This window comes from Hippoglossus hippoglossus, chromosome 11 (genome assembly GCF_009819705.1).
Source record: "Hippoglossus hippoglossus isolate fHipHip1 chromosome 11, fHipHip1.pri, whole genome shotgun sequence".
Taxonomy (NCBI): Eukaryota; Metazoa; Chordata; class Actinopteri; order Pleuronectiformes; family Pleuronectidae; genus Hippoglossus; species Hippoglossus hippoglossus.
The window spans coordinates 15,577,390-15,599,158 of record NC_047161.1 but is presented as its reverse complement, the minus strand read 5'-3'; the positions used below and the strand labels follow the sequence as shown (position 1 = coordinate 15,599,158).

Here is a 21,769-nt window from a genome sequence, read left to right as displayed (position 1 = left end):
TAAATGATGTTAGTAAATATTAAGGTAACAGGAGGGTTAGGATATTGATGATGATAAATGCATTAAATCAAATATGATTTTTTTGCACTAAATCACTAATCATCCTCAATATTTTTTCACAATGTGTGTGAAATATGTTTACACTTGCAAATACTATAGGTATTAACTCATAAAGATATTTCAAGTTGTATTTGTTAAATGTAAGTCAATACAGGGTCAACAGTGTTCAGCTCAACAATGCAATAAGAGCAATCATTTTAATAAAACTGTAAAAAAGAGTTCAATATAGAAAAATCAAGTATAATACTATAGTACTATATACATTAGTGGGTGCCAGTGTAAAACCAAAGGGACATATGTGTATTGTATAAGTACAAGTATAGATGTTATTGCATATTTTCCAGAGGTGAGCAAACAAAGAGTGCAAACAGGCAGGTAACAGATAAACAGAGGATTGTTGGATGCAAATTTTAACTGAATTTAGAAGCCTGGTGGCCGGTGAGTGATATGATCAGAAAATGTCTTACTTATACACACTGTGATACCTTAATGTTACGTATATGACTGTTTTATAGATCATTGACCTGAGAGGTCTGACGACCTCTGCTTCAGATCAGATGGTTTATGTTTTGTGTTGGGAGTTGCCATCATTTATCTGATGTTGTGATAAGGTGATCATGAGGATAATGGACATCTTGACATGACTGATACTGGACTTAGGCGGCTGTTCGCTCCCTTTTGGTATAATACTGACATTTTTATAAAGTCATATTTTCAAGTAAGGACAAGTGAGCCTTATTAATGTGATTATTTTCTTCACCACTGTGAACTCTGATTAGAAATTCAGTCATCTTTCATCAGACATCTGTGTGGAAAATGTTTCTTCATCAACAAGTGAAGAACGCAACAAAAACCCAATCAAAATGACACAGTACATAATAAATGATCATACAAAATCAAATCCATGACTAATAAGAATAAGGCTCCTCTGATTTGAAAACATGCATGTTGCAGCTTGAGCTTTTATAGTGGATGATTCATTTACTGCTTTTATTTTGAAACATGTTTCCTGTCCCAGCTACGTTCACTTGACGTGACTAAGAGAGAGAGGGGGGGTGGGGGGGTAGAGAGAGGGGAGGAGAGGTAGAGAGAGGTTGAGTTGACAGAGTAACACATTTACTCAGGGACACTGTGGAATAATCTCCGCTTTTACCATCAGTCGGTCCCGAGTGTCAAAGGGAACGTTGGCGGTGAACCCCGCCCCCCCCCCCCCAGCTCCGGGCCCGGAGCCCCGCACTGTCCCGCAGTTTGAGAGGCAGCAGAGGGGAGGAGGCGCCCAGAGGTGAGAGGGACCGTGAGCTGGAGAGAGAGAGAGAGAGAGAGAGAGAGAGAGAGAGAGGCGGATGTGGTGGTGGTGAGGACCCGGTGATAGTCTGTGGCAAGTTAGCTTTTCTCTGGGGGACGCATCCCCGTGTCTTCGTGTGATTGTGTGTGTGTGTCTGTGTGTGTCTGTGTGTGTGTGTGTGTGTGTTGGCACAGGGCTGCCCCGCACCGTCGTGTTTATGTGTCTGCAGCCAGCAGGCATGTTGACAGGGGACGGGGGCGGGGGCCGGGGGCCGGGGTCCCATATGGGCAGCAGCACCTATGCAGTGACAGTCTCACTAACAAACCTTTCACAGATTTAACACTATGATATTGGATTTCGCTGCCACAGTAGTAAAGTGATGTGTTTATCATATCTAACTGTTCCAACACCATATAATAAAATACATGCGGCATCTTAACTACACACTGTTACTTGCACTAGTTTTGATGAAAGTGAACATTAGTGTCCTCTTGTACCTGTTAAGAAAATACCAATAATAGTATTCCACATGTATGCCTCTTATTGTGAAATTCAACCATTTATATGCATACTCACAACCATTTTTATATTCATGTCATATTGTATGCTATTGTGAATTTACACATATATCTTTATATAGTTTACTGCTACTTGGTATACTATGATGAAATTATACTCATATTGTTATACTCATATTCATTTTGTCTACCATACCTGCCTTTATGCTTAAAACAATCTATATAGGCATTTGTATACTATTCTATTTCAATATCTCCTGTATTATGCTAATACACAAACACAGTATCCATTAAGTACATTTCTCTACCAATTATATTTGTAGATATATTAGTATAGTGTGATAGATGATGTACATACTCTCTGCAATTTTCATTTGATTTGATTGCATTGCCTTTTTTATTCTCTCGTCGACCTCTTATCTTATTACTATGATATCCAGGTTAGGGACTGAGTTTACAGTGACTTTAACATAGTCCTACAGTAACACCGTCCTGACAGTATGATGGTATTGCACTCCTTGTGCATATCAAGGACATTCTTTAAAGATGCACAAAATGCGTGCAAAAATTAAAATACAGAATCCTACAGAAAAGTTACTAGATAATATTTAACATATTTACCTATATATCACAGTTTATAGTGTAAGGTACTGTAACTCCTGTGGTATCACTGTAATATTGTAATAACACCGTAATCATTTGTTCAATATTCTATCTAGATGTCTTAGAGCAGTGGTTCAGGATCTGTAAATTGTGAGAGGTTATAAGTTTATTGTAATTCAAGGCGATACAAAAAATTCTGCTGCTCAAAAATCAGGTTGATATTTTTCTTAAGTCTTTAAAACTCTGAGTGATCTGGTTAACAACTGGTGATGTAGGGTTGTTTGAAGTTGTCAGAGGACATAACTTGGGACCCATTTTACAATAGTACAACTAGCTATGCAAGACTTTACAAATATTACCATAGGCTTTGTCTTCCAACATTTCATATATATTGATATCGCAATCAAATGTATCAGTAAACAGATGTTCCAGTTATTCAGGGGTTTTTATTGTCTCATATTCATTATCTTGAATCTCACAGGCTGTGAGTGTAGCAGCTATTATAAAAGGTCCTTGACCTCATATGTGTCTGTGTGCTTTTGTGCGCACACACAGACCCTACCATCTTGTAAATCAATACCTTGAACACTTACACAACCAACCTGAAAGCATGCATACACTGATACACTGCTCTACTGTACGTACACATGGCAGAAAGACGAAACATGTTCCTGCCTGTCTTTGTAATTACAATACTAAACTGAATTTAGCCATTTAGTGTGTTAGTTTAAAGTTTTCTCAATTTTGAATTTCACCCATCGACTGAAGTGAGTTCACGCACACATGCTTAACCCTAACCTAACTCTAACACTAACCCAAGTCTTAACCCTCAAACAGCTCATTGAATTTGTGAGGACCGGCCAAAATGTCCTCACAATGATGGTATTGAACCAAAATTGGCCCTCATTACTATAGATAGACATGCACACACATACACACACACACACACTCTCTCTCTCTCTCTCTCTCTCTCTCTCTCTCTCTCTCTCTCTCTCTCTCTCTCTCTCTCTCTCTTACACACACACACACCATGGCTAAGTAGATGTTTGACTGGTACTACCACACCAGCTCATCACCACACTATAGCCCTCATTGATCTCACCTAACCTGCTCTGTCAGCCAGACTATAGCGTGTCAGAGCTGTGCGTGTGTCTGTGTGAATACATCTGGGAATGTGCGTGCAGCAAATGTTTGTGTGTGTGTGTGTCCCCTTTCATGGCAGGTTTCTGAAACATCAACACCTACATGTTGTCAGTGTTGATGTGATGCGAAGACTTCAGAAAAGTTGAGATGACTGTGTCTGTTAGTGTGTGTGTGTGTGTGTTAGAGAGAGATGGAGCAGAGACAGATAGAGATGTCAGCCTCCTATTATAAGGAAAAATTACTCACTCTTGTCTCACAGGTTCAGTCCTCAAACTGAGGTTCACATAAAAAGCCCAAAGAGCTCCACAGGCTTTTATAGTTTCATTTAAGCGACCACAAACTGTTGGTGGGTCAGACGTTTTTGCCATCTTACTGCATCTAGCTGTGTTTGTAGGTGTGTTGCCTGGCAACACCTATTTGGTTTCCTGTTGTCTCTGTGAATCCAGGTGAGTGGAACACACCCAGGCGATGATCACCTTTAAGGAATGTTCTTTGTCTGTACACTATGTGGGTTTTATTTTGGCGTCTCTGTGCTCTTGGCACGTACGTAGATTCTTGGAAGAGGAATGGCATGCTTCCCCTGGAGGCATTGTTTCATAATCATGGCTGTGAAACAAAAAATTTTATGACGACAGTAGCTCATGGTGAAAAGAGCGGCTGGTCGGACATGTGAGCGAGGTGGCATATGAGATAAATTTGTTCAGATTAGTAGAGTTTTGTCTTCCCCCAGGAGTGACAAATTCTAAACTAGAATTAATTAAATAAAAATATGAACTAGAATAAATTGAATAATGTCAAAACATATAAATAAATAGAATATAATCTACAATATGAGTTGATATTATGAATAAAGATTTCAAAACATAGCAGATAACATTTGACAATAGAATGTGGTAATGACGAACTAGAGCTGAAAAGGTCAGTCAATTATTGGTTAATGATGGTGATTAATGGATTGTTAGAAGATTAATGCAATCATTTGAAGTAATTTAAACAAAATAATTGCAGATTAGTTGTGTTAGTCCCTGTTCTTGTATTTTAAAATAAAGCATAACAAATTAAATTAAAGTAATCGATTAATAGAAAATATAGATAGTGGTTAGTAGAAGCCCAAATGGTAACCATACTTATATATTTCTTATTTATCCTTTAAAGCTGCATTCCTGAGCCAATATATCTAATCCAACATTAACCCTATAGGGTTATGGGTAGTTTCTATAATAAAGTAAGATATGTGTCCTCAACTCTTACCGTCTATGTACGAGTCAAACTTCCATAAAAGAGTCTTTTATCCAAAGTCAGTGAATATCCCCAAACATTCATATAGAACATAGAATCATCAGTATATTTCATGAAAGCTCATGTGTTGTGTTGTACACTTCAGTGAATGCTAGTTCTAATTTTAAATAAACTTTGAAATTGTAGTAGTAAATGAACATTTTCATGTCCAAGATTTTACAATAATTGAGTATAGATTTTTATCATTATTAATTGCCATCACTCGTTTGAAATTTACACATGTCCACCTTGGTTGTGGACCAAATACCTAAACATTAATGTAATTGTTAAGTGATTTAAAATGCACCCAGATATTATTTTTGCACAGTGTCTGGTGTTGGAACTCTGTCTGCATTTACAAAGTGGGAGGAACACTTCCTCAACTATAGTGCCAGAAAAGAACAGTAATGGTGGGAGTATGCTGTCTTAAGGTGACTCAGATTCAGCTGAATCTCCTGTGTTATATTGTCAATACAAATGGGTGAATCTAGATTTCCTCTTTATCTCTTCCACCCTCAGTCAGATCAACAGTGGACTGGACGAAGCTCTGTGAGCAGTTGCCGTTACCAACCAACAAGTAAACCTCCCTCAAATCCCTGAGGCTACCTCTTAGAAGACGCACATCTTGTCTAGAATCAACCGAACCACCACCACAGCCCTCACCTAACTTCAACCCACTCAGGAGGAGATGGAGAACTGACCGAGGACCAGCAGGCGACAGAAGGCAGCTCCTCCCTCCCCCGTCCGCCAGCCGGCATGGCGGGGCTCAAGCGCCACCACGATGGGAAGATTGCTGGGCTGTATGACCTTGACAAGACTCTAGGCCGTGGGCACTTTGCTGTGGTCAAACTGGCTCGACATGTATTCACTGGGGAAAAGGTATGCCTGTCCATGTCTGTACATGCAAGTGCAACGCTTTAATGGTAGTGATGGAATGTCCTCATTTAACCAGCCAGTGTCAACACACTGTTGAAAATTCCAGCCACTCCCTCAGAGACACAAGGGTGACTAATAACAATTTAAGTTATGTATTGTAAGGTTTGAGTAGAATGATTGACAACATGGTATTGATCTAGCTTTTTTCAATGTTTTACCATCACATTTTAAAGGTCTTTCTAACATGACAAGTCCAATCACTCAATACTTCTAAGGTTCTGCTTGAGTATGATTATAGATATTCATCATAATTAGCAGCTACAGCAAAAAAATATCTTCGCCATTGTTGCTGGCGTGGGAAAGATGGCTATCATTAGCTTTCATATTTTGTCACTCGTCCAGGTTGCAGTAAAGGTGATAGACAAGACAAAGCTGGACCCGGTGGCACGGGGTCACCTTTTCCAGGAGGTGCGATGCATGAAGATGGTGCAACACCCCAACGTGGTGCGCCTGTACGAGGTCATCGACACGGCCACAAAGCTCTACCTCATCCTGGAGCTGGGAGACGGAGGAGACATGTACGACTGCATCATGAAGCACGATGGAGGCCTCAGTGAAGAGGTGAGGGAGACCGTGGGCGTCGCAGCGGCCATTCAGATTCATTGGCCTTGACTCTGTCTTTTTAACTGGCAGGTGGAAGGGTCATCCTCCCAGCAGAAGTGTCTTTAACTCTTGAAGTCTCTTCCATCTCTAGGAGTGCTCTTTTATATCTGCACCTGCACTTTGAATTCATTGAATTCTCCTGGAAATGGACGAGAATAACTCAAAAGTACAATCTCCAGGGAAAGGAATTGAGCTGTAGGTCTCGTTTGTGTTCATTTCTAGTGGCAACCGTTTGGTGAAAATGCTGTGAAGGACAGGTAGTGAGAAGCTCACCAATGCATTGTGCATACCAATTCTTTAAAGTCAATATATTCCAGATACCAGGAAGCAAATGCTGGACACTGAAAGCTATAATAGGATGTAAACATTAGACATTCTGAAACTGAAATGGTAAGTGGCGTGTTATTGACTCTGGATGTACACTCACCATGCACTGAGGGAAACCATCAGCACGTTGAAGTTTGCTAGAAAAACGAAGATTGATGCCACTCTACATGTGTTCGGTATTAGAAGCGGTTAGCCTAGCTTTGCACAATGACTGACAACAAGGGCCAGCAGCTAGCCTAGTCTTTACATAGGTATCAAAAAAGACAAAAAGCTTTAAATAGAGTTAGCTAGCTGTTTCTCGCTGCTCCCAGTCTTTATGCTAAATTGAGCTAATCAGCACCTGGCTGTAGCTTCAAATTTAAACCTGTAATACTGAGTATTTTGAGTACTTGTGGACAGCAGCTTCCATATCACCACCATTTACGTTAAAATGGCTAACTTTACAAGCTAACAGTTGCTTAGATATCCAACACCTATCAGCAACATAAGCATTGATATCAAGTTGTGTTGTCGACAATCTGTTCACAGTTTTTAGCTTTTTTATTGGTCTCTATCAACTCTTGAAAGAAAAGAAATCTGTCCGTTAAGCCATAAATTCTCCAACTTTTTCTCTAGCTAACTGCTAATTGTGTCTGTCAGTAGTTTGGTGATGGGAAGGTTGTGTACAATGGGGTTTTCTTTGAGAGTTTTTTTTTTTATTGGAAACACCAGCCTGCTAAATGGTCGGTATTTCTTTGGAATACAGACAGTTTTGCCATCCACCCATGCACACACGTTCATACAGTGCATCTATGTTCAGCGCTTGTCTGTCATACATCATTCATACATTGCCAGCACAGTGGTCCGAGGCAATTTGGACTCCAGTGTTTTCCCCAGGGACCCTTCGCCCTGACCTAAATTACCCTATTAGCGTGTAAGAGTACATTCAAACTACAGACTGTACAACACATCTCCAATTCCTCCCACTATCCAGAAATGAAGCCCAAATATCCAGAATAAAAAAGCTGCCATCTTGCCAATTTCTGTGCAGTAGGGTAGCGAGGTCCTGCCAATACATGCTTGACCAAATCTGCGTCAGTCTCAGCTGTCAATCATGATGTTTTACCCTGTTTAAAAAAAACAAAAAACTAATTGAAACAAAACTTATGCCTGAAAATGAACTTGGACATTATTGTGATAAGAACTACCTAAACTGACAGAAAGCATCTTGGAGAAAAACTTTTTTGTCGGGCATGTCGATTTTTTTGTTTGTTCCCATTCCCTAGCATGGAGGAGGGAGGATTTATGACCTATACTGCAGCCAGACACATTTTGTTTGTATAGTCTTTTATATAGTTATAGTAGTGAAATTCAAACTGACATTAGTGCTGAAATGCATTGCTAACACTTGCTTCCCTTTCGGTCTCTCGCTCTCAAGGTGGCCAAGTGTTTCTTTGCCCAAATTGTCCACGCCATCTCCTACTGTCACCGGCTACACGTTGTGCACAGGGACCTGAAGCCGGAAAACGTGGTGTTCTTTGAGAAGCAGGGCGTCGTGAAGCTCACCGACTTTGGCTTCAGCAACCGCTTTCACCCTGGGAAAAAACTCACCACCTCCTGTGGTTCGCTGGCCTACTCTGCTCCTGAAATACTGCTGGGGGATGAGTACGACGCTCCCGCTGTGGGTAAGTCTGCAGAAATGACAGAGTGATTTCTTGGTTACACAGCGGGGAGATATCTTTGTTGTTTTATCAAAGTGCGTGAGATATTACAGCTTTTACCCTCAGAGGAATGGGACACCGTCTCAGTCCTTAGTCTGGAGTGTGCCCCCAGCAGCAGAACATGGTACACACTGTCCTCCACTCGATATCAGGCTGATTAACTGATGCTTTCACATTCACACACACACTCTGCCAATATAACCTACTGATAGCTCTGCATACACTTTGACCACACTATAACCTACAGCACTTCAGATGGACCTTGCAGGGAACTTGGCACATTAACAGCTTTTATCAGCCTGCTGATAAAAGCTGGAGGACTGCTCAAAGATCATGTTAGTCTATCAGTCAGTTTGATAATGAGACTATGATCCAACAGAATTGCACTCACACACCTGCAGTTATTTCTTGTCTGCAGTTTACTTTCATTACCACTCCTATCCTTTCTGTGTAAAATCAAATCTGATAACTGATCTGGCTAAAATTGATTTCCTCAGCACTCTCTTCTTCTGTGTGTTTTCAGCGCACACACATCTTTGCCGTGATTGTCGCCGTCACCCCCACGTCTCTCAGATCGATAGCGGTCCCAATCCTTCCTGAGCCGCAGCTTATATATTAAATTAAAATGTAATGGAAAAGAAATGAAATGGAAGCGTGCAGATTGGGGATAAAAGAGGGAAAAATAAATGTGAGGTGATAGTCGAGAGAAAAACAGACATAGCTAAAAAAAAAAGAAAGCATCAGCTGTCCCGCTGTCTACCCAGAACCCACTGCGTCAGAGAAAAGCACTTTCTATTTTTCTGACTGAGTGGATTTGCAGTGGCTATTTTCTTCTGTCTGCCTTCGCTCACTCTCTTTTGTGCCAAGCAGATGAGGGGAGTAATAACAGCCCCGTTTGTGTGACTGAATGTGTGTGTCTGTATGATGGTGTGAGTAGATGGATACGTCAGGTCACCCTTGACACACATGATAAATCAGATGTTTGTGGATATTTTCAGTGTATGTGCGTGTGTGTGTGTGTGTGTGTTCTGCCCTCTGGAGTGTTCATACTGCCCGTGCGCTGTTGTTCATTCAGCTGAGATGATGATGTTTTGATTGCGGGGATTATCCACCCAGCCGGGATGTAATATTGTGCGATTCTATCACCAGTGCAGTTGGATGTGGTACAGGCTGAACGGAGGCCAACAGTCCTGGCGTCCGGGGCTTTGAGGTAACCTGGCCTAGGATTACTCTGCTACCCAGGCACCTGCTGGCAGTGTGGAGGGAGCTGGGTTTTACTGGTGACGCTGCAGTTTTGCACAGAGATAAAGAGGCTGTCCTCGCTCGGCTCTTTCCGCTCAGGCCTGTTTGGAATTTATTGCTCTTTAGAGGAAGTGCTGGAAATAATTTGAGATGAAAAGTGATCTAAAATAGAGAGGACAACGTTGCCCCAACAGTCGGTGCTGCACAGGCAGACAGAAGGAGCCAATTAGCAGGAGCTGAACACTCAAAACTGCAAAACAGCAAAAAGAAAAGTCCATTTATTTATTAGTCCAAGTGTTAAGGGCTTTTCCTACATGCTTAGATATCAGGACTATATCAGATGATTCTCCTTATCAATAAATCTGTTTAATAATTAAATAATACATGAATTTTCTTTCTGTTTAATCTTGTCTATAAAATGTTAAAAACAGTGAAACATGTCCACACACACATTTACTCACAAGGACACACAGAAAGCAAAGGCTTAATAGACCACTAAGAAATTAAAAAAGCATTCAGTAAGAACAGGAACTGAGGAAACACCATCTCACCAATTTCAGACTAAGACTAAAATTGAACACAGCAAAATAAAGAAGAAAAGTGAACAGAAGAAAATTTGAAATATAAAAATTAGGATAAAATATTAAAATGCTAATAAATAGATGCATTAAAGTGAGTAAAATCCCCCCCAAAATTCTAAAGGATATGCCAAATACTAAAACAGGCTAAAATATAAATAAATGGAATAATAAAGTAAAAAATAAAATATGAGTATAAAAGTATGGCCCTGTCATAAAATGTATCTCTACAATCAAATATAGCTCTGTAATAAAATATAGGACTATGGAAATGTGCATTTGAGAGGTCAGAAGCAGCACATCTCTTGAGCCAAACAATGAACAAGATTACAAATAGTTGCTCAAAATATTAGTTTAATGTTAGTTTAGTCTAAATAATAATTGAATCAAGTAAACATTTTAGCTCTAATCAGTCTCACTTGTGTACCATTGTGGTGTTTAGGGTCCTATTATGCACGATAATTATCAGTGGAGACTAGAATTAAATAAATGCTTAAAAGACAAAAAGTTAAAGACAGAATAACCACACAAAGGACATTTTATTTTTAATGCAAAAGAGATAAATAAAATAAATCCCAGATTTAACTCACTGCAAACATTTTTGGGAGCAGAGGATGGACTAATTCAAGCTCTGAAAAGATGCCGGACTCCTTTTTGTGCTTTTGATGCTATGCAGCGTGGGCTCCCCTTTTCTGTTCCCAGTAAATAGAAAGTTAAATATAGATTCATGCTTCCTCTTCAAACACAGGATGCAACCAAATAAGCAACTTACCCAAAAGCAATCACTAATAACACATCCTGAGCTCATTAATGCATAATTCAGAGCATATTTGTGCATAGTGAACACGCACAAGTGGAGGATTTTTGTTGTTGCATAATGCTGCTGAACTCGCCCCACTGAACCTGGAGGTTAACAGTGGCGAGACACGAGGGAGTGGCTGTTGGTTATCTCAGGGAGGCAATCGGGGTCACAATGCAATGCAGGGCAGCAAAAAGGGATGTTTACACTCGCAGCTGTCAACACTAAGTAGCCAGCGTCATTAGCCCAAGTGATGCTAATGTGCAGTGATGTGAATGGTGTTATCCATGTGTCAGCCATCTGGTTTATAAATAAAGTTATCGAGGAAGGAAGTTTGGCGGATTGCTGACGCAAGTAATGAGGGAGCAGGGTCGAGGTTGCTAGGATACGTTGGCTAGGGGTAAGATGGTGGTGGGGACTGCAGCAGTGTTTGCTGCCTCCATCAGCATTATGAAACGCTGCTTCACAGCCTCACAGCAATAAATACTCACCACCCACAGTAAACGGGCACTTTTACTTTACCAGATTGAAATCTCCAGCGTTTCCTGGCAAACTCAAGCGATATGAAGTAAATCATCAAGGGGTGATGGGGCCGACAAACCCACAACGGCCAACATTTTGGGGCTTTAGGTGTAGACAGCAAATATCTGGGCCAAGACTCTGTCCTCCGTTTGCTGTGTACACTGTTTACACTGCGACCTGTCTTTTATCACACAAGTCGGACCTTATGTCCACACAAAACAAAATCAGAAATACTCGGGTTAATAATCTCTATCTTTAAGTTCAATAAAAGCTGACAGCCGATGCCTTTCGGTCAGTGTGTTCCACCCTCTTATGTCTTCACACAATCTTTATTTGTGGGCAAACAAAGCCTGTTCAAAAAGGATTGGTCAAACTAGAAACAGAAACAAGAGGTTATTCAGCCCCAAAATGTTGTCCCACGCTGACAGATTCTGTATATTAACAGGTAGAATGTGTTTATAGATATTAAACATTGCCCAACTCTGCAGTTTACAACCATCTCTTTTGAGCCATTTAGCGTTTCTAGCTAACTGGTGTGATTTAACGGCCTGCAGCTTTAAGTTTTTAGTGCATTCTCACTACTCTCATTAGCCTCTAGCTACTGGCAGCTATTTTGTGAGCAAAAAAGGTTTGATGAACTGCCTGTTCCGCTTTAAACATTCAAAGTAGTTAGAGCGTCATTCGACATTTCTCTGATTGAGATCAAATAAAAGGAAATGGTGGTGTATTGTTACGAGAGGCCTCCCTCACACTATCAGATCAGGGAGACATTCTTTAAATATCAGTTTTTGCTAATACACTTCCTGCTGTAATGCTCTGCTAGAGAATTGGTCCATTACAGTTTTATGATGCATAGGGTTAGGTAGTACCCCCAAATCACATTTGATTAGATAATTTAATGTGAACACTCCCAGGATTAAAATAATTAAATCTTTAACAGCGAGAGAAAAAGGGGAGATTTTGATATAAACCCACACTCGTGATTTTTGGACATATTTGGCATATACATAGAGATATCTTGAACCATAGGAACATAGGATTAGAACGTTGTAATGTGTTTTATATTTAGTTTTGTTATATTTTGTACAGAAGTGTCACTCTGTAAATCAGCTGACTTTTGCTGAAACACAAGGGGAAGAATACATTTTCTCAAGGGAACAGTGAACTGCAGCGCTGTGCGTTTCCAGCCCTGTCTCTCTGCTTGTCCTCAGCACATGAGTGCAGAATGTGTGTCAGTGGAGCATCCTGATGTCCAGTGCTCGGGGTGAAAGCCCAGGGCAAAAAGTCTTTGATATGGTTAATCGGACCAAGAGAACAAATTAGCATTTGTAGGCTGTGAGGGATGAACACGTAAACCCACTTTCGTGAGGCCTGTGTGTCTGTGTGGGAGTGCACACGTGTTTATGTGACGCTGGCGGCAGGCAGCTAGACAGATGCGTCCTAAGCTAGTACATATTTATGGAAATGTCTCTGATCGAATTTGATTCATGCTTCATTTGAACTCTGGGGGAGATGGCTCTTGTTTTCTCTATCTAGGTCACTAAGCAGAAAGGACATACGTGCTTTACTCTGTTGGTCTGTCATCCTCGCTTTTATCATCTCTGTGGCTGCCTTCCTTTACAAAAACCTCACAATTTCTTCTCAAATTCTTTGAACGTGGGGAATTTAATTGTATAAACAAAAACTCGCTGTGTCTTGCAGATATATGGAGTCTGGGGGTGATCCTGTTCATGCTGGTCTGTGGTCAGCCCCCCTTCCAGGAGGCCAACGACAGCGAGACACTCACTATGATCATGGACTGTAAATACACAGTGCCGCCGCACATCTCCCATGCATGCAGAGAGTGAGTAGCACGCACGCACGCATCCCCACGCAGATGGACAGAGAACTTTGCAGGTGCTGCATATTTCATGTTTGTAGATGTGTGAAGGAAAAGGAAGCCAGGCCCCTTCTCCTCTGCCGCTCCTTGTCCTGCTTTCACTCAGTGCTGCAGTCAGCCGCACCACCGTAGATGCAGCGCTGCGTTAAGTGTATCTAATGCACCCTTTAAAATCGGCCCTCTATTTTTAACATTGTGAGGGTTTAACGATGCATCAAAGCAGAGCCGGGGAAAAATAGGTGCTGAATACATTTTGAATGGCTGTAGCTTTGGATTATCATTTGGTTATAATGTACTTCAAATATGAACCTTATTCCTATGTTGTTTGTTTGCATCTTTGAACAAAGCGACACTTGTGGCCTTGAGGAAAAGGCATTATTCAGTTAAGTTAGTACTGTAGCTCTACCCAACCAGACTGTAACTACAAATGTGGTGTTTCTATCTGAATTCAACTTGATTATCCCAAGGGAGGGTTCCCTGTTCTGTATTTTTGCATCAAAGCAAAGACTAATAATAACAGTATTTTAGTATTTAAGCTGCTGAGAGCTTATATTTTGTATAGTATGACTTGATGTGTCTTCAGTTTGTCTATAATATTAATCTCCGCTGTCACTCCCTCCAGTCTTATAGGCCATATGCTGCAGAGGGACCCCAAGAAACGAGCGACCCTAGAGCAGATCGAGGCCCACGAATGGCTCCAAGGGGTCGACCCCTCTCCTGCCACCAAGCTGTCCACTCCTCTGGTGTCCCATCGCAGCCTGTCGGAAGAGGAGCACGGCTCCATCATTCAACGCATGGTGCTTGGCGGTATCACAGACCGTGACACCATAACTGAGTATGTGTCCCTTTATCGCACATATACATTCATAAATTAACATCCAACTATTCTCTCCTATATAGTCAATCCTAATCCAAAATATATCATGGTTCAGTAGCTCAAAAGAAGTTGAGTTGAATGTCATGAACAGTTTCATTGCCGTACAAGCTGGCAATCTATCCGGAGTGGTTGCCATGTAAAATTAATTCTACACCCTGTCACTTCCTTTTAACTCAAGGTCAGCATTTGGTGCTGATCTGTTTGATGTGTGTGTGTGTGTGTGTCTGTGTGCATGTGTGCGCGTGCGCGTGCGCGTGTGTCCGTGTTTTAAAATTAAAAATGATTTCTCTCGCTCTCCAATCATTTCAGGGCTCTGGAGTCGAATCAGTACAACCACATCACAGCTACTTACTTCCTGCTGGCTGAGAGGATGTTGAGGGAGAGGCAAGAGAAGGAGCAACACAGTCAGACACGATCACCCAGCCCCAGCAAAGCCCAGTTCAGGTACATACACACACTGATACTTCTGTATTCTCTAACCTCCTACCCTAACCTCAGCCATAACTTAATGCCTTACCCCAACTTTTGCCCTAGCTATTTTTATATTCTAACCTGAACCTTAAAACCCTCAAACTCTCAAACGCAGATTGGATGCGTGAGGGGTGCGTGTGTTGCGGAAAGTCTTACCTTTCATTTCGGTGGCCATGTTCTCAGGTTAGAGCGTTCACACTGCCTGCGTGAGCGGCGCTGCTGGGAATCGGGGTCTCACCTATTTTCCCCATGTGGTGCGCGTGGTTCACAGCAAAATAGACAGCGAAAATGATCATTCACCACAGTTTTAATGTCGAATATGTCACAAGTTTCAACAAATTGTTATTGCAGGATAGGAAGATGCACGGCTTCATGTTGTAGTGTCCTGGCATTTAGTTGAGGACAGATCATGCATCCTTGATGCAGCAGATCAACGACACAGCCGCTGTGAGCTGCACACGCACTCACTGTGGTTCAGGCGCTAACCCTCAATGTCTTCTTTCTAAATCTGGTCCATACAAAGATAGAAGTACTAGCACACACACAAACATGTCTTGACAGAGTGCTGTCGCTGCACTGCTGTGTGCCGTCAATCTCCTAAAACGCAGGTTGGACAGCAGATGGACAGATGGAGCTTTCTGCCATTCTCGGCACAGAGTGAAGGACAGACTCAGAATAGAAGAGAGGAGGTTGTAAATCGACTGAGTAAAAATGTAAAAAACAATATCTTGAGACAAGACAGCAAATGTCCATATTATATTATGTCCATATTATATTGAATGACAGCGTTCTAAGCCATAAACTTGTTTGAATAAGCAGCAGCACAGCTTTATTTTTAGAGTTTCTTCACAGAAATGAAGTAGCGACAGGCTAAGGGCGAACCAGATAGCTGTGAAAACACAGATGGTAAACTATAGCACATCTCAAAATATAATTATATGACTTTCACTATCTGCTCTGTATTCTGCAACACAGACCTTACTTCCTCTCTTTTGCCAAATGTTTTACAAAACAAGCAGGACTGGCCCACATTAACTAGCCCAGCGCTTACAAAAAGAAATTCATGTAAATTCATGAAAATTCACTGGTCAAATTTGCAGCTTTGAAACAACTGTTGCAGATCATTTTCTCTTCCTCTGCATCTACAGTCGTCGACTGAAAGTGTGTGAATATAAGAGTGTTACGTGACCATCTCATTTGTCAAGTTTCCCGTGATGAAGGATTGATAGTGGATAGATGGATAGGAAACAGTGTTTTCATTAAATATTCCTGTTCTAAAGTAGCATATATTAAAAACTAAATATATATTTTGCCGTCAGTGAAAGAAATAGCTTAACATTTTGGTCAAAAAATATTCATTCTGTTTTTTAGATGAAAAATTTGAAATATGTCGGCCAATTAGCTTAGTTTGGAATAAAGACTAGAATCACTATTTACCCTTTTACATCCTGGAACCCCTCCTGAAATCTGAACATATATACACAGCCACATATATTAGTGTGGCTAATTTAGCTTAATTGTGTTTTCTGTGTTTAATACCCCATAGGCAGTCCTGGCCCACAAGAGTGGATGTTCACCAGGATGTCACTGATGGCTTAGGGGGTCCGTCTATCTCCCACCCTGGGGGGCCACAGTCCCCAGCTCGTAGTGCTGAGAGCCTCCACAAAGGCCCCAGGCCCAAAACTGCTCTGCTGGACCTCAACCAGCGGCAGGATATCCGCACTCCTGCATTCAGCCAGCAGCTGCCTGCACGACAGAACCCAGAGAGGGGGCTCAGGCCTCTGTCAAAGCCCCACTCCAACCCCATCAGGCTGGGCTCTCTGACCTCAGGGGGCCCTTGTAAACCCCGCAGCCCCAGTCTTTTTAGCGTGGAAGAGGATGAGGAGGAAGACAGGGAGGAGGACAAATATTCATCCCCCTCTGCACTGCCTACTCAGGTGGTGCTTCGCAGCAAAGCCTCCTCCTCATCTGCATCCTCTGGTAACCGTCTGGCATCGCGTATGAGCGCTCCGGTCCTGAACCAGATCCACGAGGAGGTTAAAGAGGATGAGGAAGAGGAGGAGGAGGGGAGAAAACTGCATGGACTCGGACTGCCCAAACCTAGCCTCAGCCTCAGTTTGAACTCTCAAATAGCATCGCCATCAACACTCATGTCCTCTCCCATAACTGTAATGGCACCAGTTGCCACTTTCACCCCCAGCTCAGAGACAAGTGATGAAGATACAGACACTCACCACATAGTGGACACGGAAACTGTAGGCGGACATGGGGATGAGAGAGAAGGGAGGAAAGAGGGTAGAGAGAAAATGGTTACAGGGCAGGGCAGTCCCTCCAACTGTGCCAGTCCTGGATCAGGCCAAGGCAAAGGCACGGCCAAAGCCCCCAGCGGCTTGGTGGAAAGCCTAAAGCTGATGAGCCTGTGTCTGAGCTCTCAGTTCCATAATCTGACGGGGGGCGGAGGGGTCGTCGGGGGTGGCAGTGCAGTAGGTGTTGGGGGAGACAACCAGGACCGTCCCATGTGGAGGATGTGCATGGGTGGCTCCACAGGTAGCCTGGATAAGGTCTCGCTCCTGGGTGGCCCCTCACCCAGAGGGAACCTCTACCAACAGCCGCCGCTGGGAGATGTGTTGGCAGACCCGCTGCTGGAGGGCCCCTGCTCGGGCACCCTGAGGCTGGGAGAGCTGGACCTGGCCAGGGAGAACCACAGGAACATGAAGAACCGCGTGCTGCAGATGCCTCTGAGCGACAAGACTCTGTCCGTCAACATCCACCGGAGTCCCAAGGAGGGTCTGCTCTGCACCCCCACCCCACACAGCTGCTGCCAGGTCATCTAGAGCAGGGACAGGCGCTCCGTCAGCTGCTGCACCTCCACACTCCACATACATCCTGCTTTTGTTTCAGTCATGTCAGCACTGGCTCACGACTTAACGTTATTTATACATTTAGCATTGTTTCCCTTTGTTTAACACTTGCGGTGGACGACTGGGAGAAAGTCCAAAAGTCGAACCTTGCACATTTAGAGACACCAAAAAGTCTCCATGGAGGAGACTGGGTGCCATGCCAAGTATGTGAAGCACTTTAGGCAGATTTAACGAGACACTGAGGGGACATTTTATGCTGCTGGTGTTTAAATAGGAGACATTCAAACTGGATAGGGAAGCTGCTCACATCTCTGCTCTCACACACTTGTATATACTGTACGTACACGACATTCACACTTACATCACTCCAATAAGCTGATGAAAAGGGAAAGCTGGTGACTTTTTAGTGTCATGTTACATATCGTATTCTGTTGTACTTTGACGCTGTTTTTTTAACGTAATTTTTTTAATTATATTTTGAGACAATCATTTTACCAGATTTGTTTTGTAATTTCCGACTGAAAGAATTAAGTTATGACTGTGTTTTCATTCCGATGAGGACAGACAACAGGGTGAAAACGGACAGCAGCACTTGAGTAAGAAGGGGGCACACAGTATTTTGTAACGTATCACTGTTTTATTTTTCTATCTCGAACGTGCTCGGCAGAAAGAAAGCGCACACTCACGTGTCAAGTCTCTGCGGTCACACGGCAGAGGTTGTACATATGTTAATAACCTCCTAGCAGTACTCTGTACCTGTAGTATTGACTGTGAAGTTGTATTGCAGTAGAAACCTGAATACTAGATCCTTTAAAACACCATTATCTTTCACCCCTACTGAATATGCAAGGTTTTGGTTTAGCCCACTGCTTAAAACGTATTTGATGGCTGAAAATGAACATCAAAACAGATTTAAAACTGACACCTAAGTAAACTATTACACGTGTAGTGGCAGCTCTTTCAATTCCAGTTGGCCCTCAGATCATGATCAGTGGTAGGATCAGGCTAGTTACTGGGTGTAACCAAAACCTTGTACATCCCGTAGCTTTACAGGATCACGGTAGCCACTGTTGTAGCGTACGCCGAGACTAAAAGAACACAGGGGCGTCAACAGAACACAACCGCACCATCCCTCCAAGTATCGCTCTGTGTAACTGGATGTGTGACCCCACCCTAGTGGCATATATAACTCGACAGTGCATGTGTTTTTGCTGTAGCAACCTTATTCTTAAACCCACCGAGGTCAAGCCACCTGCTGTATCTACCTAAGCAACCGATTCAAATGGTCACTTTACTGTAGCCTCACAGCAATACCAGCGACTGCAAAATGTACAACAACAAAAAATGGATGTGCCATAAAATCTGTCTTGAGCATATTGTACTGTATGTACTGTATATGATAGAGATCTATTAAAATAAAATGATGTGAATGCAGTGCACCTCCATTTTTATTTTACCGACCCACCTTTGTATAGGTCTGTTCACACGTTCAGAGGCATGAAGGTGAGGCACTTTTAGAAAAGTATTATTGCTATTATCTCTTGTGCAGCCATATTTCATGTCTCTTGTGCAGAGTGATTTAAAAAAAGGGTTTTAGAAAATGAATTATCTTTCATTGCAGTCTCTGACCATGGCAGTAAGGACAATTGATTCCTGGAAAAGCTAACAAGAGCATGCTACACCAAAGCTCCAGTCAACCGAGCCACAGCAGGGAGCCATTTTCGATAACGGTAAACCCACTGTGCGCAAAAGGTTCAGCACCAATAATCAGCCAGACACAGTGAGAGACTAGCTTCTAGACAAGGAGGCATTAAGAGCCACACACTTAGGAGTTGGAGGAGGCCAACTTCTCCATGTGTCACTCACTAACTTCTGACTAATGTCTCTGCTGCAGTGGTGTGTGTCTCTCCAGCTGAAGGCTCATGAGCACAGTGTGCGCGCAGGTAGACAGGTTGATTTGTGACAGACAGGTACGCCAGCCAATCATTTAACCTGATCCTCTCTTTTTTTTTTATGGCTATCAGGACGTGAAGAGGATTTCAACAAATGAGATAAAAGGTGTTTCAGAGTCAAATTACCAACCTTTCCTTTAACTCTCATTGAATTGTTTGAGCGTGCCAGTAAGAACCATTGAGCAGAAGGGGACTTCAATGATAATCATGAGAACTGACAGTGTTAGAATAAAATTATCTTTAAATACCCCAAAATAATGTACAGATTTGGGTTGGTGGCCAGTGCATAATGTCTTAAGTGACTGGGAGTCTACTGGGGACAATTTAAACTATGAACCCCCCCAGTAGTCACACATCGAAAATCTGTCTGACGATGTAATCAGAGATTTTTGTTTGTCTTCTATGATATCTGGGGTATTGCAAAGTGAGGATTATTTCTGAAGACGAGACTTCTGTGTGCAGTACAAGCTCTTCCATTGTGTTTGTTTTCCTGAATGGTCTCATAGCTCCTCCCCTGAAACACTGCAGGGAGTTGTAATCTCTGCAACATCTGGGCTACTGTTCCACATCAGCCAGCTGGTAGGAAATCAGATCAGACGAGATCTGCTCGAGGGTCGACGCATGAATCCATGTGACCCACCAGCTTACGCACTCACATGGACTCACACACACAAGGGATGCAAGTGCACGGACAGGGGCACACATGCCATGTAGGATGACCAACACACAAAGCGAGCAGGTGACAAGGTTGTGGTGGTTTCCAAAAAGTGAATATACCACTGAAGACAGGGAGTCAGAGAGGCTGTCACATGTGCAACGTCACAAGTTTAATACATTTTGCAATATTTACAATATACGTGACAAGGATGTGATGAGGTGTAGGCAGCCCTGTGAGCTCAGATTAGTTTCTGTAGTTGTTCCAGTAGATGCAGTGTGGTACAGAGGAGGGAACCATCACATACACCACTACACACAGCACGCTCACAGCAGCAGACGCATCATCTGCTTCTGGCAGGTCAGTGTGTTACAGGAGCGGCTGTCCATCAGGAGGTAGAGCGGGTCATCCACTAGCCGGTCTTCTGGTTGGTTGGTGGTTTGATCCCCGGGTCCTTCCTTCCATTCCAGGTGCCGAAGTGTCCTTGGGCAGGACCATAGATCATAGAGTGTCCCCTTAGGGCTTTGCTCGCAGTTTGTGATTGATGTGTGATAGAGACAGTGCTGCTCATAGATAGGAAAAAACTGTACTGTAAAGTGCTTTGCTCTCATAAAGCTCCATATAAATACAGATAATTTACCATTTACTCAAACCTTTTACTCACATTTGTACTGACTAGTGTAGTATGATGTGATGAAATTTAAAATTTAAAATTCTCTAAATTATGTGGCGGTAATCTTGACCCACGGTTTGACCCAGTTGTCGAGCCCCTGCTTGAGTTTATATTTGTCCAAATCACACCAAATTCAACATTGCACTTCCACTTCATATTTAGCTAAAAAACTCTAAAAAACCCACTGTACTCACACAGAGTGTGAACATGGTGGAGCATCTTCCTCAGGAAACACTTTTCTACATGACTCCTACATGTGTGAATGAGCAACTGTTTCCTTACATGTTTGCCGTGTCAGCTTTTGTCCCTCTGCCCCTGAGTGGCCAAAAAAAGGAATTACTGCATCGAATAAACCACAGTATTATCCTCTGAAATATAGTGTAGTCGTTGGATTAAAGTGACTCCCAACTGTGCTTTAAGCTGCTTCAATCACTTTTTCCTCAATGAAGGGACAGAAAAACAAGCTGACACAGCCGCCAGCGTACAGTATGTCCAGTTTAAAAGCTTTTTAGCAGACACAGCTGACAGCGAGCAGCATCGGTATTTATGTTAACTCAGAGGAATGCGTGTAGCTGCATGCTTCGTGAGCTAGTTGCTAACTTTGCCTATTTGCTGCTGGACAGGAAATTTCCATTGAAATGTTGGTCTATCTCTTCCTCTGGTTTTGAATATACATAATAATAATAAACTGTCATAAATAAACCCATCAGTCTTATTCCACTTGGTTCCTGATATTTTTATTGGATGGTCCTGTAGGATATGGTAGGCCTGTGTTCTTCATCTGTTTTCAGAGACAGACTGAAGGAA

General features: G+C 42.4%; 1 protein-coding gene across 1 annotated transcript; it reads left to right on the top strand.

The window, feature by feature from the left end:
* Positions 1-1,114: 1,114 nt before the first annotated feature.
* Positions 1,115-19,121, top strand: LOC117770531 (SNF-related serine/threonine-protein kinase-like). The gene is made up of 8 exons (XM_034600066.1): positions 1,115-1,342; positions 5,407-5,766; positions 6,166-6,384; positions 8,171-8,417; positions 13,296-13,437; positions 14,096-14,308; positions 14,660-14,794; positions 16,368-19,121. Exons 2-8 carry the CDS (start codon positions 5,644-5,646, stop codon positions 17,653-17,655), a joined length of 2,367 nt encoding a protein of 788 aa, XP_034455957.1. The 5' UTR covers positions 1,115-1,342; positions 5,407-5,643; the 3' UTR covers positions 17,656-19,121.
* The last annotated feature ends 2,648 nt before the right edge of the window (positions 19,122-21,769 follow it).